The sequence below is a fragment of the Lutjanus erythropterus genome, chromosome 14 (genome assembly GCF_056507025.1).
Source record: "Lutjanus erythropterus isolate fLutEry1 chromosome 14, fLutEry1.hap2, whole genome shotgun sequence".
Lineage (NCBI taxonomy): Eukaryota > Metazoa > Chordata > Actinopteri > Lutjaniformes > Lutjanidae > Lutjanus > Lutjanus erythropterus.
Window position 1 is genome coordinate 7,688,115 of NC_139330.1, and position 12,037 is coordinate 7,700,151.

At 42.7% G+C, this 12,037-nt stretch overlaps 1 protein-coding gene across 1 annotated transcript; it reads right to left on the reverse strand.

Moving 5' to 3' along the window:
• Nucleotides 1-1,226: 1,226 nt before the first annotated feature.
• Nucleotides 1,227-11,226, reverse strand: zc3h6 (zinc finger CCCH-type containing 6). Its single transcript, XM_084736504.1, has 12 exons — nucleotides 10,436-11,226; nucleotides 6,775-7,000; nucleotides 6,537-6,659; nucleotides 6,222-6,447; nucleotides 5,934-6,076; nucleotides 5,131-5,259; nucleotides 4,905-5,021; nucleotides 4,676-4,783; nucleotides 4,358-4,590; nucleotides 3,522-3,931; nucleotides 3,238-3,429; nucleotides 1,227-2,803 (listed from the first exon to the last, which is right to left on the reverse strand). Exons 1-12 carry the CDS (start codon nucleotides 10,519-10,521, stop codon nucleotides 1,302-1,304), a joined length of 3,495 nt encoding a protein of 1,164 aa, XP_084592630.1. The 5' UTR covers nucleotides 10,522-11,226; the 3' UTR covers nucleotides 1,227-1,301.
• Nucleotides 11,227-12,037: the final 811 nt, after the last annotated feature.

The window sequence follows — 12,037 nt, forward strand, 5'->3', positions numbered from 1 at the left end:
CCAGAGTTTAGTAAACAACATATGGGTCAGTCCTTAGTGAAATCTACACAGTTGACGTAATTCCTTTTTTATGATTGTTTAAAACGTACATGAAAATTACGCATTGATAAAAGACCATAACACACTTTCTAAACACACATTTCAGCATTAATATGATTATTTTAAAAGGAACTATACACTGTGTCTGTGCACTTATCGAGCATCATCTCCATGACGAACGTGTGGTGCACTAGATAGTATGCGATTCTATACAAGATCATCTATATACAGAAATAAATAGGTTCATGTAAAGCTAAATAAAGATTAATAGTGTTTAGGGGTGTCACAATTTCAAAATTAAATCAAAAAACGATCGAAATGAGCTTTCAATTTCAATTATTGAATCGAAAAGGCAGAAGCTGCAGTTCTCGCAGTATTTTTTTTTCCTCTCCACCCCCACAAGTGAGCAGGGGTGAAGAGACATGTTGTGCACGGGTCCGAGGAACAAAACAAAACTTCAAAGACGACAGCGTAGCTTACTCGCCGTTATATCACACTTTAAATCATACTGACCCTTTTCAAGAAGTATTTGAAAATGTATATGACAGTTGTCAGGGCATATAACCCATGATGTTACTTTTACAAACAAAGACTCGATAATCTAACCCCTTGTCTTGACCGCGAACAGCCACACACCTGGAAGTTGTCAGCGTTTATGCCACACTTAAAGGTCTGTCTATATCAGCTCCTTCTTGTCCACGCATTTCAAAGCTACCAGCAGCAAACGAGCAGCCAGATCTGGTTCCATCAACCAGATACATTAGCATGTGTGTGTGTGTGTGTGTGTGTGTGTGTGTGTGTGTGTGTGTGTGTGTGTGCACAGTGGGTGTGGATAAGCAAAAGAGAGAACTCAGAGTGAACAGGTGTTGGATATCAGGGCAATTGAAGTTTAGCAGTGAAGTTGCCTAGTGGCAGTACAAAACGTGGATAAAATATGTTTTCAGTGCGTTTTTACTGAGTAACAGCCTTGCATTCATGCGCATATTGTCAAAAAAATAGGCCGCAAGTCTAGATAAATGCTTCAGGTCACAATTTTGCCTGTCAGATGAAGCTGGGTGCAGACAGATGCAGCGATTAAAATTAGAGTGTTTCTGTTGTGTCAGACGTGCAAAAAAAGCATTGATTCAACTGCGGTCAAGACGAGGCATAGCTGTCAGTGCAAAAACAAAGTTTAAATCGAACAATCGAATGGAATTGTGACTTTAGAATTGAAAGTCAAAATGAATCGTGGATTCAGAGAATCATGACACCCCTAACAGAGTTTACTGACAGAAAGGGGAAGCAGTGGGATCAAAAGTCTTGAACACATCTTTAAGCGTCCTGTCGTCTGCCTCCTCCTCCTCCTCTGGGTCGTCCTGTTTTGGTTCTTCCTCCTCCATGGCCTCCTCCTCCTGCTCCTTCTCCTTCTTCTCCTCCACCTCCTCTTGTGCTCCTGCAGGGCCCTGTCCTCCTGGTTTGGCCTGCCTGGGGTCGGTGTACTGGGGTCGGATCAACCCGGCCAACGCCTGGATGGGGAGATTGTGAACGGCGGGGGGTTTTACGGGTGACGCAGGAGGCACTGTGGGAGAAACCGAAGGTGGAGGCTGATCTGAGGCAACGTCTGTGCTTTTGGCTTCTTCGAAAGAGCTGCTTCGCTGGGTTGGTGAGAGTGACGGTGGTGGAGGATTGTCTTTCTTTTCTGGGTGTTTGAGAATCCCCGCTTTTTTAGGAGGCTCTGCCTGCTCCTTCTGCTCCGTTTGATTGCGAGGATCATACAGACTGATGCCCCCAAGGATCGTAGTGGGACTCTCGAGCCCTCCACCAGAGGATGCCAGGCGAGGAGCGTACGGTGGCAGCTTCTCAGGCTCTGGCTTGGCTCGAGCAGCATGAGGAGAGGAGCTGGCGCCGGCCTTCTGTAGCCTGGGGTCCACAACACCTCCCGCAGTGGAGGGCTCTTTCTGACCCAGCAGTTTAGAGTCTAGACTCACTGTGCGCTTGAGCCTGGGGTCCAGGGTCTTCTGCTGACGTGGATCTGCAGGCCTTTCAGTGGAGGATCGAGACTCCAGAGATCCAGAGGACAATCGACTCATACGTTCCTTCAGACGTGCTGCTGCCAGTCTGGGGTCAGACGGTGGCGGGCTGGAGACAGGCGGATGGTCAACCAGGCTTGTTCGGTTCATCTGAGCATCTGCGATTAGAGGAGGAAGGGGCAGGTTGATGGAGTGTTCCTGTTTGGGCACCAGGGAAGGGATGAGGTCCTCAGGGGCCCACACCACCGTCTGAGCGAAGGCCGGCCGCTGGAGCAGGATATCTACCCGGATGTGGCTGAACTGCTTTAACTGGCAACGAGGGTCCCGCAGCAGCACGCCGGGGCTGGCGTCTAGAGGGATGAGAACAGCTTTGTCCCTGAGCTCCCTCTCTCCCTCATCATCCTCTTCTCCTGCAGGAGGCCTCTGAGTAGCAGGATGGCTCTGCTGGCGGTAGGAACTCTGATCCATCGGCCTCATCTTCCTGGGGTCTCTGGAGAGCCGTGGGTCTGCAGCTCCGTCCAGCTCCTTTTTCATATCCGGGGGTCGCTGTCGAGGGTCTGCCTTCACGCGGGGGTCGCTGGGCGGAGCCCTCTCCTTCACAAGCCGAGGGTCGCCCAGTGCTGGAGCCCCAGGGGAAGCCTGGAGGGGTTTGGACTGAGACTGCTGCATCTCATTCTGCTTCTTTAGAGATTTAAGGATGGAGGAAACACAACTCCCATCTTCCTCGTCGCTTGAGTACCAGTTTGTAGTTTCATCTGCAAAAAAGATTTAAGAATATTTAAATGCACAATAGTGCAAGTTCTGGTGTTATGGGGTCTCTCTCACATTAAAACAATTATAAAAGACTAGTTTGATTATGCTGTGAGGTAGTGTGGGATCATGGGAGCTGTCATCTTCACTTTTATACCTTTATTTGATAGAACAGCTGAACGGGTAAGGAGGAGACAACATGCAGCATGCAGTTACGGTGCAGAGGTGTGAAAAGGCCTTTACACATTATAGCTTTATAGTGTAGCAACACCTTGTTACATCTGGGACGTGTTTCTAAAAGCAGGTTTGTTGAGGTATTACAATTTTCCTAGGTAGTACAGGTCATTTCACTTCAGTCCATGCTCCATTTCTGAGGGGTTCTGGGTTTTACTTTATTTTAATTAGCTCAGCAATTCTGCTTCTTGCCCCTGGGACTCACCTCTGTTTGCATTATCATCCTGCCCCTCTGCTCTTTGTGGCTCACTCCCCTGTGGATGTGACTCTTGTTGTTGCTGCTGCTGTTGTGTCAGGTGTAAAAAGATGGCCTTCTGTACTGCTGGTGGTAAAGACTGCAACTGTGACTCTGCACCCAACTGTTGCTGGAGGTTCTGTATGAAGGCCAGAGCAGGATCTACAAAAGCAAAAAGACAGTTTTTTGTGATTTCATTAAAAAGGTTAATTAGTAATTAGTCTACTGGATAACCATATTAATATAACACTGACCTCCTTGTTGACCCATGGCCTGGTTTCGGAGGAAGCCGCTGAAGATGTCTACTGGGTTCTGACCCATTGATGGAAAAGGGAAGAGGCTTTGCAGCATCTGCAGATCAGGGGGGAACGGAGGCCTCTGCATGTTCATCTGAGGGTTCATATTAGGTCGGTTTCCATGGAAGGGCGGTGGTTGACCAGAGGGGACTGGCGGCTGCATTGGAAATCCGTGTGGTGGGTGTTGTCCTGGGGGGCTCTGTGGCATGGGCGGTCCAGTGGAGTGACCCATGGGAACAGGTGATTCAGGGGGAGGAACAGTGGGAGCAGAGGTGCCTGGAGGCACCATACCTCCACCCTGCGTGTCCTCTGAGCCTTCGGTAAACTGAGTGGTGCCTTCACCTTGATTCTGGGAGAAGTTGGAGCCACTGAAAAAAAATGTGCACAATTAGGTCAAAGATAAGCTTCCAAAACACTCTGAAGAGTCTGACTTTGATTAATTTTTTGGTCACACTTTATTTTACTGTAAACTAAAAAGGAGAAGAAATAACAAGCAGTACTTTGTATCAATTTGACAGAAACTAGAAATAATATGTTCTTCATTAGATGATATTACACTTTCATTAGACCCTTATTAGACTATTATATTTATATTAAATGTCAGAAAATAGTGACAAATTTCAATCCCAGGTTTTCAAAGTCCGAGGTGATACCTTGAATGTTGTTTTGTTGGTCCAAAAACCAAAGATATTCAGTTTAATTAAAACAATTGTACAAACAATTCTTAGTTGATGCAAAGTATGGTTTGTTGTGTCTTAAGTGAAGTGTGATTCATTTATTTTATTTTGGTTTACCTCAGACCAATTTTTTGTGCCAAGTCTACAGTAGGTTGAACCTTGATTTCAAACAGGGAGGGGATCTTCTTCCCTGCTTGGCCAGAGGCTCCATCTGTGGGACTGCTCTGACCGGGAGTGGGCAGCAAGCCCACCCCAGGAGGAGGCTTCGGAAGTGGAGCGATGCCCTGCTTCCTCAGATCCTCCAGCTCCAACTCGTCCTCACGGGCGTTCTCCTCTTCAGTGTTAATTATCTGACAGAGAAATAAGACAATTGTTGACTGAGAATCTCCTGACAGGAGGGGTGTTCAAACAGTTTTTTTTCCCTTTTTGTTTTACCTTATCAAGCAACTCTTTGGTCACATCTGTCAGAGCCTCGTGGGAGAATTTGCAGTTGTCCCCTTGATAACATTTAGCTCCTGTATGAAAGAACTTGCACGGGTATTCATGTGCAATCACAGGTTAAGGAACAAGACTAACAAGTACTAATTAAAAGGAGACTTTAGTTAAGTATGCGACACAATTATACAAATATAATTAAAAACACTTGCTGTCATTAGTGAAGGATATTGTGCATGTAAATGCAATTATCCCCTTTACTGCAATATCCTTGAAGGTAAAATTTACAAAGCTCCTTCTTCTTATCTGGTACGACGAGCTCATGTTCAAACTTGCACTGCTCCCCCTACATGAAGAAAAAATAATCAAGGAGGATGTTTTTTTTTTTTCAAATACTTCAGTGTAAATAGGCTTACATTGTTAAAACAAGCAAAAGTCCATTAGTGCCACTCTACCTTGATGCATCGACCCTCCAGGAAATACTTGCAGATGTATCTTCCATTGTGTTCCACTGTGTGCTGATTGATAAACTCCTTGCTCATGATTGGCCGTTTCTTCTGGAAACCGGAGGAGTTTTTTCCTTCCTGTGGCACAAAATAAACAACAGCATGTGGTATTTGTAAATAAATTGTAAATGTAGTTGTGTGTGTAGTATTTTCTGTTCTGTTTGTCTGTTTTCAGCAACGTTAAGGAAAAACTACTGGCCTGATTTTCATGAAACTCGGTGGAAAGGTTAAGCATTAGCCAAGGAAGAACCCATTACATTTTGGAGGGGATACAAATCACTGAGTGGACACTGAGTGGATTGTGAGATATGGAAAATTGGCCTTGGCGGAGTAAATGCCACACATCTTGACATCCAGCAGATGGTGGTAAAGTTCAATAGTGGCGAAACACCAGCAAGCCAACTGTAAATGACTCCATATCACAATCAACATTCACAGGTATCGGGGCAGCCTCCACATATATTTACTCCAACTTCAAACAGTTATGGAGCAAAGTGGTCTCTAGGGCTGGATTGTGCCAGACCTACTACTTTGTTCTTGGCATTTATTATTCAAATTTCAGCTGAGGGTGCAAAATGTCTTCTGAAGGTACAATGCATGCTTCATCCATAATCCCAGGAGAAACAACAAAATGAGAGGACATTGGGAGATGACTGTGAAATAAGGGAGAAAATCAGGGAAAAAAAAGGTGCTGGCATCTCAAATCATATCTAAGAGACTACTGGCATAGGCGGAATTCTGGACACACTTACTGGTGCCATGTCTTCCATGCCCTGGTCTCCTCCTCGACCTCGACCACGGCCTCCCCAGGGTTTGCCCTTCAGCTTCTTGTTCTTGTTGAGCATCCCGCGTCCTCTTCCTGGTCCACTCCCTCTGCCCCGTCCCCTCTGTCCAACTGAAAATGACATTTTGGAGGAGCTGTTTAAACTCGTGCACCTCATTACATTACATTTAATGTTTGTGTTATGACCCTCCCAATCACAAAAACACAATAAGTGTGTTTAGATTTGCAGGAATGGTGTGATGTGAAGCATTCTTACACTGCTGCTGTTTCATCCCTCTCATGTTTCCTCTCTTCATCTGGTCTTTAGCGTGGCGTCCCTTTCCCTGACTCTGGGAATCTTTTGACTGATATTCATCATCGTCGTAATCATCCTCCTCTTCATCGTAGTCATACTTGTCATCGCTGTAGTCGCTGTACTTGTCAAAATCACTGCTCTTGTGTGGCGGAGACTTGCCATGGCCTCCTTTTGAATCTCGTCCGTGCTGGAGAGTTAACAATGAAAGAGAAAACTGTTACACAATACTGCTTATATGAATAATAAACGTATGCATGCAAGCGGTGGTAAACTCACCTGAGAGGACTGGCCGTCAGATTCGCGGCTCGATCCCTGCCTCTTCCGGTTTTTGGGCCTTTCGAGTCGGTCGTAGTCGGAGTCATAACTGTCGGAGCTGGAGCTGCTGGAGGGGGAGTGGTGCTGAGGAGAGAGCAGAGTGAACAAAGAGGAAACACAACATTAAAGTGAATTCTGAATGAGTTCACATTCACGCTGGAGATGTTATGCTGTAATACCAAGTACGATATCATCCTACTTTCTGTCTGTCGCGCCTCCTCCTCTTAGACCTCCTCTTCTCTCTGGTCTTTTTATATCTTTTCCTGGAGTGCCTGTGAGTCTTTTCTTCTTTCTCTTTAGATTTTTCTTTTTCCTTTTCCTTCTCTTTCTCTTTGTCTTCGTTCACCTCTGTAGCCTCCTTGTTTTCCTCTTCTATCCCAATCCCTTCATCATCTATTTCTCCATCCTCCAGTTCGCCATCCTCCCTAAAAAGCAGAACAATACAGTGAGTATAACTGTGAGTGTTTACATGCTGTGTTCTTAGTCTCAGACATGATTCAAGCACTTTTCACATCATGAGCAAAACATCTGATGACCAAATTATCCGGTCCTGCTGTAAAAATTACAGTGAAATTATACTAGAACATAGATAATGTCTTTTCCCTTAATTTGGAGCAAAGTAGCAAACATCATACCACAGTTTCCAATTCAATTCAATTCAGTTTGCTTTATTTGCATGAATGTTTTGTACTCAGGTCAATTTTTAAGCTTTCAGCACTGGCTTGACTTCCTGTAAACCAGTGTGTAGTTATTTTATGAAAACCAAATTAAATACATCCTCAGGTTGAATAGAATATATGAAAACCTTCAATTTCTAGAAGTCAGGAGTCAACCAAGAACCAGAGAAGTTTAGTATCATTTAGCACACAAACTTTATAAAACAAAAAAGCTGAGATAGCTAAAAATTTCAAGGCAATTTACTTCAATAGATTTTTGATTTTTGAGCCCAACCTGAAACCAACTACTGGTCTGATGAGACAATTTGCTTTTCCTCTTTACAAAATCTTAAATCTTGAGGTTTAGAAACCCCCCATAAATTGCATTGCATTAATTAAAGTGAAAGTGAATATATGAATAATTCAATATTTTCAATTGCAATAATGTAATTTCAAGCACCCAAATAATGAAAAATCTGGTTCACAGCTCACTTTGAATAATATTCAACTTTTGGATATTCAAGTTTATCTAATGAAGAAAATTACGTTTTCTCAACAAAACATAGGTCGACCAAACTTTGTTTAGTTTATTTCAACACTTTAGAGTGTGATTCTTTTTTACAATGCAGATGCTGCCAAGTTAAAACTCTTAACAAGATGTCTAAAATTACTGTAAAGTAAAAGTAAATCTTTCACAGTGTGTGTGATGTGTCCAATGCTGGGCACTGCTGTGAAGTTAATGTACAAATAAACTGGCATCTATTACTGTTATAATCAGAATGGAAGCATAAGAGTTTGGGAAAAACTTTGAGCTTTGTTTCTATTAGTTTGCTGCAGCTCCTGTGACCCGTCTGTCTACTGACAAGTTCTTACTGAAACACACCTGAGCTGATGACCAGGTGAGTACTTTAAAAACATGATGCTTTTATAATCTGTCATGTTTAAGGCACGATGGTAAATTTAAATCTAGCTTAGCAGTTAAAATGAAGTTTTTATAACAGTTTATTTATGCCTCGACTTGCTGTGATTTAATTATTTAAAACTTAAATGAACACATACTGTATTATAGGAGATGAATGCTAAAAGCATTTCATGTAAAAGTATAAATTGTCCATGTGAAACCATTTCCTACTAAAGTATGACACCATTACAGTGTCTTTTCATAACATGTAATATCAGCTGCTTTAAAAATACAGTGCAGGTGGGAGCATGAAACAAAGACACCATGAAATGGGAGAGAATGTCCACCCACTGATCCAGCTCACTTTTCAGAGACACCTTTTCCTCAGACACCAGTACAGATCAGGCTTCAACCTGACACCTTCCACATCCAAAACTACCACAATACTGTACCTACACTTCACTTTTAAAGCAGCAGTAACGTCACGATTCAATATGAAACACCTCACAACTTATATATGTTGCATAACATTAGGGAAAATTGGCATAAAATCCTCCATGCTGTCTTATTTCACACTGATTTCTCCATAGTCATGTATCTGCCTGAAGACTGTAAGAAAATACTAGCATCACTGTTAATAATAGTTTATAAAGGTGGAGTACAAGCATCTAGAGCTGCAACAATTCATCAGTTAGTTGTCAAATATTTGTTGCCAACTATTATTAAAATCTGTTATTCATTCAGTCATTTTTTAAAGAAAAAAGTCAAAATCTGCTAATTTCAGCATCTGTTTTACACTCCCAGTTGATGGTAAACAATGTAAAATGAAGCAATAAATTCCTTAGTGTGGGATATTTAGCAAAATATGTTGTGCTTCCTGCAACCAGTGATGTCACTGGATGTGAGGAAGAACTTCAGGATACATCAGCCTCGATTTCTAGTCTCTGTATGTGGGTATCCAGGTGTGGTAGATGAGTATTTTCTTCACCTAATGCTGTTTTGGCCAACAAAATAATAGCTATAGGTGGTGAGAACATGGGTGTAGAAGTCACAAGTTTGCCTGCAATGCATCCTGGAATATGTAGTATGGCTAGGTGATATGGCTTATAAATATTTATCATAACATACATTCTCAGATAGGGCTGGGCAATTTGGACAAAATAAAATATCACAATATTTTTGACCAAATACCTCAGTATCAATATTGCGACAATATTGTCGGGATGACAACTGGTACCTTCGCAAAATTTTTGATCATCAGTAATGTGGATATAATGACTCGGGGGGTAAAAACAAATAATAGAACAGCTAGAACATTCTGGTAATTTTATAAATCACACCATTTTGCTGCAATGCAGCCAAGAAAAGACAACAACTTTTGCCATATCATGATATAATGATACCCAAAATCTAAGATGATATCTGGTCTCTTATCATAATAGCGATATATCTTTATATTGCCAAGCCATAATATGCAGGCACTGCTGCAGGGCTCCATTAGAACTGTTTTCTCTGTCAATATAACACACACTAAGGAATTTATTGCTTCAACTGACAACATTTACCATCAACACTGACTGGACATCCACATGAAAAGTTTCCCTATAAAGCAGTGTCCTCTCCCTGCGAGAGGAAAAACTGATGCCCTGACTGAGGCATGGACAGGCACACCTTCAACAGCTGAGACTAAACCAGCTTTTGTTCCATCCAAACACCACCTGCACCAGCTTTTTCTCCTCCTCTGCTTGACCTTGTGTTAAATCACCTGGTGGAACCACCAGCAAACTCTCGGCCCTCTTTTGCCCACATGGTCTGGCAGCCTTCTCAGGACTACAAACCACTCACAAGGACACGGACACGGCCTGAACTCAGCGGCAGAAGCGGCACATAATCTCAACCCTGCGTGAACCCTGTCCCTGCAGTACCGCCAGGTGCCCGGCAGGGGGCGAGCAGTGCGAGGATGGGCGTGGCATTTACATCATAGTCATTTGCATAGCCTCCTGCAGATGGCAACAATGAAGCCATGAATCCATCCCAGTACCACAACAACACAAACGATGAGGTCTGCTATCTTGCATGGAAATGATCATGAATGAGTCTTATCGACACGGTGATGGGAAATCTAGGCTATTTGGACAGCAACTGCACCAAAGAGGCATGCAAAGATTTTGTTGAGGGGGGAAAACCGTGGACTCTGCAATTCATGGTTAAAAAAGAAGAAAACAGTAACACAAGCATGTAGACCCACAGCACTGAAACGCACAGATGAGCGTATTAAGAATTGCATAAGAATGTTACTCGACCTTTCATCCCCTGCAAGCTCAGAGTCTGTCATGTTTTTGTCAAGAACAGGGGCTGGGGGACTGGAAACAAGGCTCACAGAAGCCATTGGAAAACGGATCTGCCTCCCTTTTCTCTCCGGTACAAGAGTGAAATTAACTCAGTCACTCAAGGAGACGTTGGGTTGTGAGAGATGCTGGAAGATTTCAGACTGGAAAAAACTCACGGTGTTACATGTCTCGACAGAGACAGTAAACAGACACTCTCCTCTTTCATATCAATGACGTTTTAACTCTGTGAGCACAGCTCGATACCCCGCTTTGCTAATGTCCCGTCGGTTGACAGCTGCCATGGTGAAATAGAGGAGACGGAGTGAGAAACAGACAGAAATGTAACCATGTTCGTTGATTTCAGCATCTTCATAGGCTTTCTCAACAGGGACATCATCTCAAAATGGCTTCTGAGGTCTGGCTGCAGCACATTCCTAGATTGTGTATTCCTCCACCTATATATAGTCCCGTCTGGATCAATCTAACTTGGATACAGCGACTCTTCATAAGCCATTGGTCAGACATCGCTCGCGCACAAACAGCTGCGATTCTTATTGGATCAAAGCGTTGTCAGTTATTTTCAACATCTGCAACAATGAAGTGTATACGACGCTCCGTCTTGTCCTTTGTCAGCGTTTTATTTTATCGCTTCGTGTATTGCGCAGTTATAACGAACCAAGTTTATGGTGTGTTAAAGACAAAACAGCTGGAAACAAATTGTTATAATCGCTATTTCAGCAGCTACGTCCTTGTTTTTTTACGCTCAGGCGCGCGACCCGTGACGCGCACGACCGTCGGAAGAGCTCGAGTCCTGCAGTCTTGTCATCGACCAGCAGGTGTAGCTCCGACTCTATAAAACAAACCCTAAAAAACATCCAAAATCTGCTCCCACAACAGTAACAATGAGCTAGTACATATAATACACGTCCAGTAATCTGCTAAATGTTTATTCAGTGGACTAACAATAGACTTAATAGGGCTATGTGGCTAGTATCTGATATTACAGATAGCCACCTTGTTCATTTTTGGTGCGTTTAGGAGACTCAGTCAATCAGATAAACGGTTTAACCACCTAATCTGAATATCAGCAATCAATCGCCAGGTAAACTCAGTTTATTTAAAATTAGGCTGAGAAATAAGCACATATTTTCATTCCAACAGTATCAGTCAATCAATAAGGGGAAACAATGCCAGTTTTGTCACCGTTTAGCGTTGGTTCAGGTTGCTTTCAACTGTTTTGCATGTACTGAAATACTGATTTCATTACATTTTTGTAATTAGCAACGTTGAGAATTGGATAACAAAATGATTAATAATCTGAATACTTCTGGATTACTTCAAAATAAAACGTCAATGCAATATTGTACCTTGTATGAGAAATTGAGCGCGGAAAAAAAGAGTTGCACAAATATTCCTTTTTTTTGGTCTTGAAACATTTAAAATCATTGTCAATGCAAATCAGACACGCTTTTCAAGAACTGCCATATTTTAAAGATGTAATCAAAATGTAATCAAGTAATCCTGAAGATGTAACTATTTTTTTCAAGCATAACCTGGGCTGATTAAAGTTATTTA